Source organism: Ornithorhynchus anatinus, chromosome 5 (assembly GCF_004115215.2).
Source record: "Ornithorhynchus anatinus isolate Pmale09 chromosome 5, mOrnAna1.pri.v4, whole genome shotgun sequence".
Classification (NCBI taxonomy): domain Eukaryota; kingdom Metazoa; phylum Chordata; class Mammalia; order Monotremata; family Ornithorhynchidae; genus Ornithorhynchus; species Ornithorhynchus anatinus.
In genome coordinates this window covers 75760133-75775262 of record NC_041732.1, presented here as the reverse complement: position 1 = coordinate 75775262, position 15130 = coordinate 75760133, and the positions used below count along the sequence as shown (strand labels likewise).

The 15130-nt window shown below is 53.8% G+C and overlaps 1 protein-coding gene across 1 annotated transcript in view; it reads left to right on the top strand.

Annotated features, from left to right (window-relative positions):
• PRDM16 (PR/SET domain 16) overlaps window positions 1-15130 on the top strand; it is a 627415-nt gene that overhangs the window by 588459 nt on the left and 23826 nt on the right. Inside the window, 5 exon segments of the mRNA XM_029065169.2 lie at window positions 1072-1394; window positions 1396-2522; window positions 6841-6925; window positions 10900-11069; window positions 13102-13179. Coding sequence (XP_028921002.1) covers window positions 1072-1394; window positions 1396-2522; window positions 6841-6925; window positions 10900-11069; window positions 13102-13179 — 1783 coding nt within the window.

The following is a 15130-nucleotide window of genomic DNA, read 5'->3' as shown; positions in this document are numbered from 1 at the left end:
GCAGACCAGTTAATATAAATAGATATTATGATTAAAGAACATGATAATCTGAAAGAAAGAAAAAAAATGCCAGCTAGAATAGCATTACATCAGACTGCCGAAGATTTGTGGTGAGAGAGTTACACGTTGAAATCATTGTTTCCATTGGGGTTTTATTTAGGAAGCAGATTGTTCTGGTGAGGTGGGGTGGGGGGTGGGGGGTGGGGAAGAGTTTTTTTCCCTTCTCCAGAGAAAAGCGAAAGGGAAAAGGAAAGTCCATGATTTCACCAGTTTGCCCCTTCTGCTCCAGTCCGAAAATGGCCCGGAGATAAAAATCTACTCTAAGATTTTTGGTGATCTGCTCTGGTCTCCGTCCCATTTGGCCGTGTCACGCAGACAGCGGGGAGGACGTGGTCTGAATCTCGAATCGGGGGGTGGGGGAGCCCGAGGCTCCCCCCTGCCTTCTGGGGGGTCAGACTGGGGTCTGGGGCCTCGGACTAGAATCAGAGTCCGCTCCTCCCCCAGCTCCTACTACCTCCCCACTTCCCCCACATGCCTCCGGGCTTCTGCCCGGGTGCCCCCTCACTCCGTCAGCAGAGGTAATCAGAGTTTGATTGGCAGTCGGGATTCGGACAGCTGTGGCTACATCTGAGAGCCAGAGAACAGCCTCTGGATTGGCCCCTGGTTCTTCTCTTGTTTTTCCAAACATTCAGGCGAATCGCCCCTCGCTTCTGCCACGGGCCTGCCTCCGAGAGGCTCCGACCTCTTCTCACAGCCGAGTGGGGGCGGGGGGGGGGTTAATCCTCTCCGTCTGCTCAGGACCCTGCTTCATTCACCCCGTTTTATAGATGGGGAAATGGGGTTAAGAGGCATCCCCAGAGCCCCACGGCAAAGAGCGGGTCAAGTCAGGGAGAGACAGCGAGGGGGGGGGGTGTGCGGTAGGGAGGGGGCGAGGGCGGGGATCTCTTTCCGCCCCCTCCCCTCGGCCCCTGGGGTGGGCAGGCCTCGCCACCCCAGGGCCCGGCGGCGGAGGCGGTGGGTTTCACGGTAATTTCATATCGTTTTTGTTTTTGGTTTCTGTTGATGTTTTAGGTGAGGTCTGCCACAAGTCCTACACGCAGTTCTCCAACCTGTGCCGCCACAAGCGGATGCACGCAGACTGCCGCACCCAGATCAAGTGCAAGGACTGCGGCCAGATGTTCAGCACTACCTCCTCTCTCAACAAGCACCGGCGCTTCTGCGAGGGCAAGAACCATTACAACCCCGGCGGCATCTTCGCCCCCGGCCTACCTTTGACCCCGAGCTCCATGATAGACAAGGCCAAGCCCGCCCCCAACCTCAACCACGCGGGCCTGGGCTTCAACGATTACTTCCCCTCCCGGCCGCCCCCGGGAGGCCTGCCGTTCTCCCCCGCCCCCCCCGGCGTTCCCCACCCTCACCCCGGGTTTCCCTGGCATCTTTCCCCCATCCCTGTACCCGCGGCCCCCTCTGCTCCCGCCCACGCCGCTCCTCAAGAGCCCCCTGAACCACCCCCCGGACGCCAAGCTCCCCAGCCCCCTGCGGAATCCTGCCCTGCCACTCATCTCGGCCGTGGGCGCCGGCGGGGGCAACAGCAGCAGCCAGACCCTGGCGGCGGCCGCCGAAGAGGCCTTCGAGGGGCCGGCGGCGGAGAACTCGTTCGGGGAGAAGCTCAAGGCGCGGAGGCCCAGCGACGCCTCAGATGGCAGCGACTTCGAGGACGTCAACACCACGACGGGCACGGACCTGGACACCACCACCGGCTCGGACCTGGACAGCGACGTGGACAGCGACCGGGACAAGGCCAAGGACAAGGGCCGACCGGCCGGAAGCCAGCCCGAGTTCGGCGGGGGCGGCGGGGGCAGCGGCGGAGGCGGCAGTGCCAACGCGGCCCCCGGAGGTGGGGCCGAGCTGCCCCTCTTCTACTCCCAGCACGCCTTCTTCCCCCCGCCCGAGGAGCACCTGCTCCCCGCCTCGGGGGCGGCCAGCGACTCCATAAAGGCCATCGCCTCCATCGCCGAGAAGTACTTTGGCCCCGGCTTCATGGGCATGCAGGAGAAGAAGATGGGCTCCCTCCCTTACCACTCCATGTTCCCCTTCCAGCTCCTCCCCAACTTCCCCCACTCGCTCTACCCCTTCACGGACCGAGCCCTGGGCCACAACCTGCTGGTCAAGGCCGAGCCCAAGCCGCCCCGGGACCTCCCCAAGGCGGGTCAGACGGCCGGCGCTGCCGAGTCCCCCTTCGACCTCACCACCAAGCCCAAAGAGGTGAAGTCCGCGCTGCCCGTCCCCAAGCCCCTCCCCGCCCCGGCACCCGGAGAGGAGCAGCCCCTCGATCTCAGCATCGGGAACCGGGTCCGGGCCAGCCAGAACGGGGGGCGGGAGCCCCGGAAAAACCACATCTACGGGGAGAGGAAGTTCGCGGCCGGCGACGTCCTGCCCAAGATCTCTCAGGTCCAGCCCCCCCAGCAGCCGGCCCTGCACTATGCCAAGCCGTCACCCTTCTTCATGGACCCGATATACAGGTATTAACATGCCCGGCCCCCACTGCCCTGCTGGAGTGGGGTCCGGGGATCTTGGAGGTCTCAGGGAGACGGGCTTGGGCGGAGGCCGTGGAGTGGGAGGGTAGAAACGGGGTCGTGGGGTCGAGAGGTTAGGGGAGAGGCGGGTCTGGGTGATGGGAGCACAGCAAGCCAGGATTCATTTCACTCATTCAGTTGTATTCACTTAGCACTCACTGTGCGCGGAGCACTGTACTAAGCACCCGGGAGAGTTCAGGATCCACTTCATCCAGGGGTTGCAACGGTATTCATTCATTCATTCAGTAGTATTTATTGAGCGCATACTATGTGCAGAGCACTGTACTAAGCGCTTGGGATGAACAAGTCGGCAACAGATAGAGACAGTCCCTGCCGTTTGACGGGCTTACAGTCTAATCGACTGTAACGGTATCCTCACCCCTGTCTCTCTGGCCCCTAATTACATCAACTCCATTTTACAAATGAGAAAACTGAGGCCAAGAGAAGTGAAACAAAGTTACTCTCCCAAGGTCACACAGCAGGGAAGTTGGGGAGCCGGGATTAGAACCCAGATCCTGTGACTCCAAGGCCCGTGTTCTTTCCAGTAGGTGAGGCCACGCAGTTGTGAAAATATGTCAAGGTAACATGGCTGAATAAGAAAATGATGAAATGTACGGTTAGCCACATATATGGACCTGGGTTAAAACCAAATCCATAAGAAGTGAAGGCAAAAGATACCTGGAGGAGGTGGGATTTTGGGAGATCCAGCTGACACGGTGACCGGTAGAAGGGGCCTTTGAGGGTAAAGCCGTCAGAACAGGCCCACCCCACCAGCAAGGATAATGATGTACAGAAAACCTCAAAATGGGTCTCCACCCAGCTCCTGTGGCAGCTTTCTGGCCTGGGGTGGAGCCCTGAGTGGTTTGTTAGTGGAATTTGTTAATAATTATTAATAATAATATTGGTATTTGTTAAGCACTTACAATGTGCCAGGCACTACACTAAGCACTGGGGTAGATACAAGAAAATAGGGTTGGACACAGTCCCTGTCCCCCACAAGGCTCACAGTCTTAATCCCCATTTTACAGATGAGAGAACTGAGGCACAGAGAAGCAAAGTGATGTTCCAAAGGTCACGGAGCAGACAAGTGTCAGAGCCACAATTAGAACACAGGTCTTTCTTTCCCCAGGCCCGTGCTCTAATCACTAGGCCACACTGGTTCTCTGTTGTCCCAGTTGTCATATTTGGTCCTCACATCATCTCTGCAAGGCAGAGACTGGTTCCCACCATTTTATAGAGGGAGCACAGAGAGGCTAAGGGGCTCTACCAAAGTCATACAGCAGGCCATGGGCAGAGCCAGAGCTCAAACCCAAGACTCAGTCCAATAAACCTCACTATCTCCTTCCATAGTTTCAGAGCCATCAGGCATAGCTCCTCCTCCCGCAGTGCTTGATTCAAGTCGTTATCATTAGTGACCACTGCTTGTTCCTCCAGTGCAGGAGATTCTTGGGCTGGAGATGAATCAGCAGTATTTACTGAGCACCTTCTGTGTGCAGAGGCTGTACTGGGCACCTGATATACGTAGTGACCCCTTTTAGACCGTGAGCCCGTTGTTAGGCAGGGATTGTCTCTATCTGTTGCCGAATTGTACATTCCAAGTGCTCAGTGCAGTGCTCTGAACACATCAAGTGCTCAATAAATACGATTGAATGAATGAATACGTGCGGGATGCTGAATTGGGTGCTCCTACTGCATTCAGAGCAAAGTCTTGGGTGCTTTCCGTGGGCAAAGCGCTGTTCTGGATATCGACTGGGTGTAGAGTGCTGTGCTGACCATACTGTATGCAGAGCACTGTCTGGGCCCTTCTGTGTGAAGAGCACTATACTAGGGGCATAATGTGTTCACAGTTTTTCTGTGCTTTTGAGATTAGACGCTGGAGATTAAAGGCCTGATCCCCGCTCTCCAGGACTTTACCGGCTTATGGGGGAGAAAAACAAAAATCAATTTACAGATGAGGAAAAAAGCGTGGAAAGATGGATAGGTGAATAAACGAGTTCCTGTAAAGTTTGTCAAGAAATTGTAGTGGAGGAGAGGAATTATGACACGAGACAGTCCAGAACATCTTCTCGGGATAAAACCACCCCCCTCCCCGGCCCTCCTTAAGGGGACATCAGGGCCGTTGGTGAGGTCCATCTGGGCTGAGGGCAGTGGGAATCACGGAGACGAGGAATCCACACCTGCTGAGTCCCCAGCCCGTCGCTCTCAGACTAACGATAAGTGTGGGAAAACATGATGTCAGGGTCTAGGCGAGCCAAGGAGCTGTCAGGCGAGATGAAGATTGGTGAGTCTTCATTTCTTTGCTATTAAAAAGCCCTCGCCTCTTTGCCAGCTCTCTCCAAACCCGTCCTGCCCTGCCGGTTTACAAGCTCACCAGCTGTGGTCTCCACCAAGCTGGGCTGTGTCTCCAGCCACATCATATTTCCTGCCCGAACCCCGACTCTGTCATCATTGGCAGCATGGGGAGGGAGGGGGGAGGGCAGTGCTGGGACGGGAGGGGGCCCGTCTCCTCCAAAATCTGGTGTTGTTTTGGAAAAGAAATAGGCAAGGAGGCAAGGGAGAATTCTGCCCTCCCTCGAGGGTCGCGGCAGCTCCTGGTGGTTCTCAAGGCAAGAGCTACAATAACAGAGCTGGGAAGTCCCTCGCCAGTGAAAATAAGAGGCCCTGGAAAAGCGGGGAGGGGCAGGAGATGGATGGGAGCGGAGTGGGAGGGCAGGTCGCCGACTGCCTTCTGCCCGGTCCGAGGCAGCCTCTCTCGATGTGAAAATAGAAGAGCGTTGGCGGAGCCATGGGAAGTCTGAGCGGCGGAACCATGGGAAGTCCGAGTGACGGGTTGGGGGCTTGTCCTCCGTCGGCTTCCCAGGGTCCGCACCGTCCAGGTGGGAACGATTTGGATTCTTGGAGTTCCTTCTCCCTGACTGTCTCCAACCCCAGGGTCCGTCTGTCTCTTGTCGTCTGGCTCATCTGGGGCCCGGGGGGCCCTGCTTATGTTGTCAACGCTGACGGGTGGCCGGAAACCCGACCCAAGGTCGGGTGAAAGCAAGCGCCCGGGGAGCTCGAAGACAGACCGCGGGCTCTGGCTCCCCTGGAGGCTTCTCGGGAAACCTGAGTTTGCCAGGTCTCCCTCCTTTGTGCCTGGAATGGGGAAGCCCACCCAGTCTGGGTCCCAGTGGCTTCCGACCCCGGTAGCAGGCGGTGCCAGATTAGGGGACTCTGGGCCCAAAGCCCAGGCGGCGGGGGCCAATTCTCATTTGGGCCCCAGAGGGTGTGAGTCTGGAGCAGGCAAAGGCCAATCTAAAAGCAATTTCAGGGGTCCTTCTCTTAGCCCCAGCAGGGCAACCAAGCAAGAAACATCTGCAGAGCAAGCTCAAAGCACACAGCACTTTAAAATACTTCAGTCCGACAGCACAGTACGTGTGCGCCGAAGGGGTCGGTGCCCAGCCCGTCCCGGAGGCCCCAGCTCCCGGACCCAAGCCGGGTGGCGATGCAACGTAAGGCCTGCCTAATCATGTCTGGCTTAGCACAGTGTTCAGCGCAGCACGTGACCCAGTGTAAACACTCAGTAGAGTCCATGGTAGCACGAGAATTCAATAAGCACCCACTAGAGGCCATGCAATGTACTAAACATTTGGAAAAGTATAAAGCAAGAAGGCCTTTTCATGCCCTCAGTTAACTTCCACTCTTCAAGAGTGTCATGACTTAACAGTAATACTCACCATCATCATCCCAGTTACGGTAAACCCACCTCCCCTATGCTCTCTGATCCTTGCACCTCCGACGCAACCAACTGCAGTTTGTGAAAACCCAGAAAGGTTGGGGAAACGACCTGGAAAGGGAAATACCAGTGATCCTAGCTAGCCACAGTCCTCACCGTTCAGAAATCAGTTTGGGAAGAGAGTCCATGCAATCTGACCAACTTGACGTTTTCAAGAGACATTAAGGGGTGTGTCTTAAGGGGTGGGGAGCGAGGCGGGGTATGCCCAAGTTTTCCCAGGTTGAGGAACAGAATGGGCATGCTTTGTCATTCACTCTCCTCACATCTGCTAGGCAGATGCAGGACTAAGCTGCAGCAGTGGGGATTTAAGACAGACCTCAGGAGGGACTTCCCAGCAGTGAGGTTTGGAAGAGAGATTTCTGAGGAAGGGAGGGGACGGCCCTGCCTGGAGACGGAGGGGTGAATCGAGGCGAGCCCTGCTGGTCTCCGATGTTCTCCGCCAGTCCATGCATCCTGGTAGGGTATGTAACCCTCTGTGTTGTTGTCCAGCAGGGTGGAGAAGCGGAAGGTGGCAGACCCTGCTGGGGCCCTCAAGGAGAAGTACCTGAGACCCTCCCCGCTGCTGTTCCATCCCCAGGTAATGTCAATTCCCAATGTGACTTGGGTCAGATCCTGTGGGACCACCTCTTCCCCGATCTCCAGAGATCCCAACAAACCCCAACACGGTTTTCCCCAGTGGACAGAGGATGGTGACACCTGGGCTGTTGGTCACTGGTCCGAGAGTTTAGGTGGAATAATTGGGAATGCTTAGGCAATCTACTGCTCGGAAACAGGGGCAGGTCAGGTTAACCTCGCAAAGTGTGTGCACACACTCTATCTTTCTCTCTTCCTTTTTTTTGGTGAGTGCCTGGGGAAACTTGTCCTCCTGCCTGAAAATGGATCCAAATCTCACCTGTCCCATTATTGGTGGGCCGGTCCCTGGTCCCTCTCCGGGGCGTCCTCCCGCAGGGCCGCCCGGAAGTGACCCATCGTGAGACACCGTGTTGAGTCAAGCACATTGTTCTCTCGGAATACTGTTTCCCACCTTGGATAAATAACCCTCTGGTTTGGGAAAATTGGGCCTCGCCGGTGTTCCCAGCTAAACTTAGACCCCCTCATTGTTTCCCTCTGGCCAGAGAGTTTGGCTAATAACTTCCCCGGCTTTTCCTCCAGCCAGGCCGGATAATGCCGGCAAGCAGGCCAGGAACATCCTGTGTTTGTGTGAGGGAGAATGGGGCCGGGAGGGGGCTGGGACTTCGGCTGAGAAGGATCTGATAGCAGCGTGGAGAAGGGAGCTGGGGAGAGTGAGGTCCGGTGAGACGATGAGAAAAGTACATGGCCACCGTTGTTGGGGGGTGGGAGACCCTTAACATTGTTCTCCCAGTCCCCCGCCCCCCCCCCAGCCCGGCCTCCTCTTGTTTAAAAAAAGTCTGGTAGAAGCCTGGTTATCGCTATTAACTTATTACATAAAATGGTCTCGAGTCTAGATAGCACGCAGTCAGAAACCGGCTGATAACAAATGGCATTTGCAGAGGACAATAGGTTACTGTACAAAGGAAATGAAACCAAGGGCTCTCCATTTATCCCGGTCAGAATCACTTAAAGCCCCTGCTGTTCCCCTGCTCAGGGCTGCAGCAGTCATCTGGGCGTGGCGAGTGTCTCACACCGGAGCTGTCTGCCTCAGTTTCCCTCCCCAACCCAGCCCACCCTGAGCCTCCAGATGCTCTTGAACTTCCCAGGCAGGGCGTTTGAGGTCAGCACAGGGGGCTGTGAGAAGAAACAGTGTGACCTAGTGGAAAGAACCCAGGTCTAGGAGTCAGCGGATCTGGGTTCTAATTCTGACTCTGTCACTCTGTCTCCTGTGTGACTTGGGCAGGCCACCTCACTTCTCTGTGCCTTAGTTCCCTCATCTGCAAAATGGGGATTCAATACTTGTTCTCCCTCCTATTTAGTCTGTGAGCCCCACATGGGACCTGATGATCTTGGTACATCGTTTGGCACATAGTGAGCGTTCTGCAAAACGATTTATTAATCTGCCTCCATCCAGATTAGGGGTGATGGGTTGGAGGTGGAGGGGCCAACAGTCTGGATGATAATTTTGATCAGGGCTTCTATTTGTTCAAAACCCTCTGTCCATCTTCTTTTGTTCTCACAGCATCCCTGTGAGATACAGAAGGAGAGGCAGATGCAAGTGCCCTTTTACAGCTGAGAAAATTAGACCCAGAGAGGTAAAGTGACTTGCCTGAAGTCCCACAGCAGGCCAAGGGCAGAGTTGGAGCCAGAACCAGGGGCCCCAAGTCTCCTGACTCCCTAACTTGAGTCAAGCTGCCTCTCTAAATCCAGGAGGATAAAATGAATGGCGGAGCTCGGGGAGGGAGCTGGCTGGGGCTGGGTGGAGGCTCGGGCATGCAGTCTGCCGGGAACCTCTCTGCTCAGGCCCCTCCCCGTGGCCTGTGTCTTCCTGGCCTGTATCTTTCCCTCCTGGTCCCAAGCACTGGACCCAGGGGACCCCCAAAACGGAGCCAGTCCCACCGTTCCCCCCATGTCGCCTTAGACTGCAGCAACAGCTCCCCCTCGGGGAGCCGAGAGAGGACCGGCCCGAGCCGGCTCTGGCTGCCTCCTCGGCCGAGCAGAGGCGTGGACAGGGCAGCTCCCTCCATCTGTCGGGGAAGATCCGGAACCAGGAAAGGCGTGGTAGAGGCCTGGAGAGTTTAGTCCTCCCCGATTCATTAGCATGATATAAGTTCAGTGCAAACTCTGTGTTCAGCACTGTGCTAAGCACCGGGGTAGCTGAAGGATCATCAGGCACCTTCCGGGTCCCCCAGGGGCCTCCTGATCTGAGAGGAATGGTGATTAGGGAGGAAGAACCCCCCTCTGGCCTCCACCTCTCTTTCCCCTCTCCCCCTCCCCCCCCCCCCACTCACACTCACACAAAACACCCTCCCCCCCCAGCCCCAACCAGTCCAACCTCACCAATGGCAACACAAAGTGCAAATCATTAGCCGTCCCGGGGACTGTTGGCCAGAGGCCAGGGTGCCCGTGGAGGTCACAAAGGGCGGGCAGTGCCCGTCATTATCTGCTTTCACCAGGAAAGGGAGCGCGCTGCCTTTGTGATCTACAGAGCCTGACACCCCCCACTCATTAACTCCTTTTTTCTCTCCCCTTCCCTTCTTTCCATTTTTTCCCCTTATTTTTTTTTATTGAATCCGGCAGTTGTTCCCTAAATAGCAAAACGCCTCATCACCGGAGGGGCCACGGCCTCTGCTTAGAATTTTTTAAAAGCCCACCACGTCCCTGCCAGCAGCCTCCTCCGACTAAGTGCGAGAGTACACAGCTCAACAAAGGTTATCTCCAGGTACACTCCGACAAAGGGCTAATGACACGGCGTCCGGAAAGATCCGGATAGCATTTTAACATGATGGTTTTGTTACGTGACAGGCAGCTGGGGCAGAGATTTTGCTGTAAACGATCAAGTAACCTTTTCCGAGTGATTGGTGCTAAGTGTTACTTACTGTTTATCATAGACGGTGAGCGGCGAAAGAAGGGAGCCTGCCTAGCTGAAGGAAAAATGGGGTGGGGGGGGAGGCTGGAGGGGCGCTGTTTACGATGCTCTTTTTTCTGTTTTGTTCACAAATGGCCTTCAGCCAGCAACAATTCATTTTCTGGCGATTAAGACAACTTTTTGGAAGTGATACATTTGAAACAATGCCCCGGCTTTGGTTCATACACCTCTGGGTCCCTTCCCCCTCCTACCCCCCCGACCTCTATCCCTCCCTACCTGCCTCCCAGCTCGGTTTCATCAAGTGAAGGTGGGAGAAAGGTCACTCCCAACCTAAACAGTTGAGCCATGAGTTCTGGACACCTGGACATGCCCCTTGCTTTCCTCCTTCCCCTGCTCAAGCCAGCCCTGGCACCCTGCCTCGGTCTCCCTCTGTTTCCTTGGGTCTGTGTTGGACCCGACTGAGAAGATGCTGTTTTATGGCCTCTGCTCTCCCCTCAGCCTCTACCCTCCTTTCAGTCTTTTGTTTTCTTGTCTTCCGTATTCCTTTTCGGCCTCCTCCTTTCCCCTGCCTCCGCCCTCCCTTCGGCTTCCATCTTCTCAGCCTCTGCTCTCTCCTCAGCCTCTAAGGCCTCAAGTCCCTCCTTCCCCTCCACTTCCATCTTCTCTTCATCCTCCATTCTCCTTCCAGCATCCTCAGCCCATCCCTCAGTCTCTGCCTTCTCCTCAGCCTCATCCCATCCCCTCCACTTTGTGTTTAGAATACAGAAGGAGGAAGCAACCGAGATGGGACGTGGACCCGAGGCTGCTTCTAAATTCAGATTCTCATCACTCAGACCACATCTGATTTCTGCGGGGGAGTGAAAGTGGTCTCTTTCCTTTGACTGGGGTCAACAGAATGCACTCCAGCCCGAGGTGCTTGACCCTAGCAGGGCCCCCACAGCCCTCTTCCACTCACCCTCGCGACCCAGACCTCTCAACTTGTTCCTGCAGATGTCCTGTGCCCTTCGGCCCGCAGCCACTGGACTTCTGATTTTGCACCTCCAGTAAACGACTCTTTCTTATGCAAACAGATGTCAGCGATAGAAACCATGACAGAGAAGCTGGAGAGTTTTGCAGCCCTAAAAGCGGATACAGGCAGCGCCCTGCAGCCTCTCCCACACCATCCCTTCAATTTCAGAACCCCGCCCCCGACGCTGTCAGACCCCATCCTCCGGAAGGGCAAGGAACGCTATACTTGCAGGTAACTGTCATTGGGTTTGGGCCAGAATGAAGCCAGGTAAAAATTAGTAGTAGCCGGCTGTGGTGTGCCAGTCAGTCGTATTTCTTGAGCATTTACTAGGTGCAGAGCACTGTACTGAGCACTTGGGAGAGTACAGTGTAACAATAAACAGACACATTCGTAGTATCAGTAGTACTCATGGTAGTATTGATGACTGTGATGGTGTTTATCAAGTGCCAACTCAGTGCAATGCCCTGTTCTAAACACTTGGAAAGTACAACAGAACACAGACACAGACCCTGGCAGAAGCAGCATGGTCTAGTGGAAAGAGCACCGGTCTTGGACACAGTGGAGCTGGGCTCTAAACTCAGCCGTACCGCTTGCTTGCTGCGGGTTCTTGGACAAACCGTTTTAACTTCTCTTAGCCTCAGTTTCTTCATTTGAAAAATGGGGATTCAATACCTGTGCTCCCTCCTACTTAAACAAGTGGGAGAGGCTCTGTGTCTGAGCTGATTATCTCGTATTTACCCCAGTGCTTGGCACACGGTAAGCACTTAAATGCCATTATTATTATTGTTATTATTAATATTAGTATTGGTATTTGGCACTCTAACAAGAGAGAGACAAACATATTTACAAACAGCGGAATCAGACTAGAGTCTTCAGTTGGCAATACACATACACACAAATGCAGGCGATTGACATCTGTTGGTGGCGACTGATGGGTTGCTGATTGGCCTATACTGCCTTGGGGGCGATATTTTGTGCTGGGAACTTTCTCTCCTTGGAGTTTAAAAAACCCTATTAAAAGAGGAAAGGAGTCAGGAAGCTGAATAACCTAGTGAAAAGAGCATGGGCCTGGGAGTCAGAAGACTTGGGTTCTAAACCCAGCTCTGCCAACTGCTAGCTGTGTGACCTTGGGCAGATCACTTAACTTCTCTTTGCGTCAGATTCCTCAACTGAAAATGGGGATTAAATCCTACTCCCTCGTACTTAAACTGTGACCCCCGTGTGGACAGGGAAGGTGTCCAAACTGATAAACTCGTATCTACCCCAGTGCTTAGAACAGTGCTTGATTCATAGTAAACACTTAACGAGTACTGTAGAGGGGGAAAAAAAGGAAAGTCTCAGGATTCTCAGTTACCAATTCTGAAACATTTTATAAATACATAGGACAGAAACTCTGATCTGTTCTGTGTACAGCTCACCCATTGTGCTGACGTTCCTCCTTCCTTCCCTAGTTGCCCCCCAACTTCCCTCAGACTGTGCTCCCAAGGTTGCCTTTTCACTTTCCCCAAGTTCCCCTCCACCCCAATTTTGTGTTATCTGTTGCTTGATACTAGTCACCTCCCCTCATCTTTCCTTAGCCTGGCCAGTCAGAACAGTCTCAACAGAAGCAGGAAGTCGGACCTGTGGGATCTGCTGCGTATTATGGCAGCAGACAAAGCCAAGTAACAATGAACATCATCACCTTTCCCTCCTTCTCTTTCTCAGCCCTACAGCAGGAGAAAGAAAACTTCTTACTGCTCTATTAACTCACGTCCTCAAGTCGACTAAGTTTCAGCCAAATCTCTTTGGGGGAAAAAGTCTCCATTTGGAGCACAGACATATCAGCGCCCTAATCGACTTAACACTAGCCTCCAACAAGACTATAAACGCTGTGTCGGCAGGGAGTGTGTGTGTGGCTCAGTGGAAAGAGCCTGGATTTGGGAGTCAGAGTTCATGGGTTCTAATCCCGGTTCCGCCGCTTTTCAGCTGGTGACTTCAGGCAAAGTCACTTAACTTCTCTGTGCCTCAGTTACCTCATCTGTAAAATGGGGATTAAAACTGTGAGCCTCACGTGGGACAACCTGATCACCTTGTATCGCCCCCGGCGCTTAGACCGGTGCTTTGCACGTAGTAAGGGCTTAACACATACAATTATTATTATTACCAATTCTGTGATATTGTACTCTCCCAAACACTGAGTACACAGGAAGCGCTCAGTACATACCATTGATTGCTGGATTGATTTTAGTGCTCCAGTGCTGACTCGGCCTCTTGTTTCTTCCAGGTACTGTGGTAAGATCTTTCCTCGATCAGCAAATCTCACCAGACACCTCCGGACGCATACAGGAGAGCAGCCGTACAGGTAATGCATGCCGGGACCCCCCTGGTGCAGGGGGTGGGGCATTCAGCTGGCTGCAGGGGACCATTCATTCCTTCAGTGGTACTTATTCAGCACTTACTCTGTGCAGAGCACTGTACTAAGCACTTGGGAAAGTACAATACAACAATAAACAGTAACATTCCCTGCCCACGATGAGCTCACAGTTTATAGTGGGAGAGGCAGACATCAATACAAATAAATAAAATTACAGATATGTACATAAGTGCCTGGGGCTGGGAGCGGGAGATGAATGAGGAGAGCAAATCAGGGTTATGCAGAAGGGAGAGGGTTTCAAGGGGAGAGAGTAATTGTCTGTCAGATATGAGGAGGGTGGGCGTTCCAGGAAGTGATCCTCATGTGAGTCTCTGTTGCCACCATTTCACCTGGAAAGTAGCTCACCCCTTTCCCAGACCACAGACCTCTTCCCCCGCTATCACCCCTGTTGCCACCTTCACTCCCCTCCATCCCACCTGGATCCGGCCCCACCCTCCCATCTCTGCAGCCCTGGAAGATGGGGACCACTGGCCACAGATGTGGCTTAAACTGGGGAACAAGGGCAAGAAAAACAAAGCCCCTGGTGGGGCCTAGCGGCATGGGAGATGGAGAGAGTGGAACTCGGGGATCGGGGAGATGGGAAGGATGTGAAGGAGGGTGCGGGGGACGGGCAGGCCAACCCAGAGGGTCCGAGCTCACTCACCAGGAAAGAGGTTGAGTTAGTAGCTTCTGAAGTCCCCAGGCCAGCAGAATTCGCCGTTCTGACGGGAAGCCTGCTAACAGTTACTAGCAACCCAAAAAAGCACACAATAATTTGTAGATCAGCGGCACGGTAGAGCGTGTGGGGAGATGTCCGGCTTTGGAAGTTAAGGCATATCATAGGTCTTTGAGGGGAATGGAATACCCATGACTGAACAGCTCATCCCTCTGCATATGAACAATTTAAAAGGGAAATCTGGTCATTGGATACCAAGAGGGTGGGGCTTGGGGTTGGCTGGGGTGTGCCATTATTTAGGACAATCAATGGATCCTTACGTTTCTGCCTGTGCAGATGATTTCAGGGGATCCCTACGTTTCTGCCCGTGCAGATGATTTCAGCCCACATCCCTCTTTCCATTTCCCAATTCCCTTGCCATATACGCCCGACTTTCTTTAAAAAAGCTCTGTTGCACTGGTGGATATGCTGTTCCCGGGGACGTGGGATCTCACACCTTATAAAAAGCAAGGGCAAATTTCATAACTCTCCTCGCCCGGAGTAAGATGGCATGCTCCACCCGGCTCCTCACCTCTGCCCTACTGTGCCAAATAGAAGCCCGCAATTACTCTGCGGTTATCAGTTCAGCTTGCTTCCCCTCCAAGCGGAGAGAGCCGTATCACTTAACGCAGGTTTGGTCTGCTCCCTTCCCAGAAAATGAGCTGCGTGTTTTTTCTGTAATAGAGAGTTGACTTCTGGACAATGTTGCTTGGCAATCTCCCCCTTGGGAGCTGAGGCTGTTTAGAGAAGAATTTAATTATCATTGATTTCTTTTGCTCTCTGCAAGCAGTGACTTCCAAGTTTAGTAACAATAACTGTTGGGAAAGTTTGTTTTGCAAATCCTGGCCTTTGTCAGATCAGTGGTGGTGAGGATAGTGTTGGTGTGCAACTTGCCTCTGGATATTTCTAGGGGCTTCTCTGCTCCGCTTTATGATCGAAAGGATTTCAAATAGGGAAAGGAAAAGAATGAGGCTGAATCCCACAGATATAACTGTGAGCCGCCGGTGAAAATCCTAGCATAAAATCTAAAATACTCACAGATCTCAACACTCAGCTGGCTTTGAAAAGTACGGTGATTTCAAGTTTTCTAAACTGACCCATTATTCCTGAGCGCGATCCTCAGGGGGAAGACTGGATCCGAGCCTTATTAAGAGCCTGAGGGTTTGGGCGTCGCTCACTTGCAAG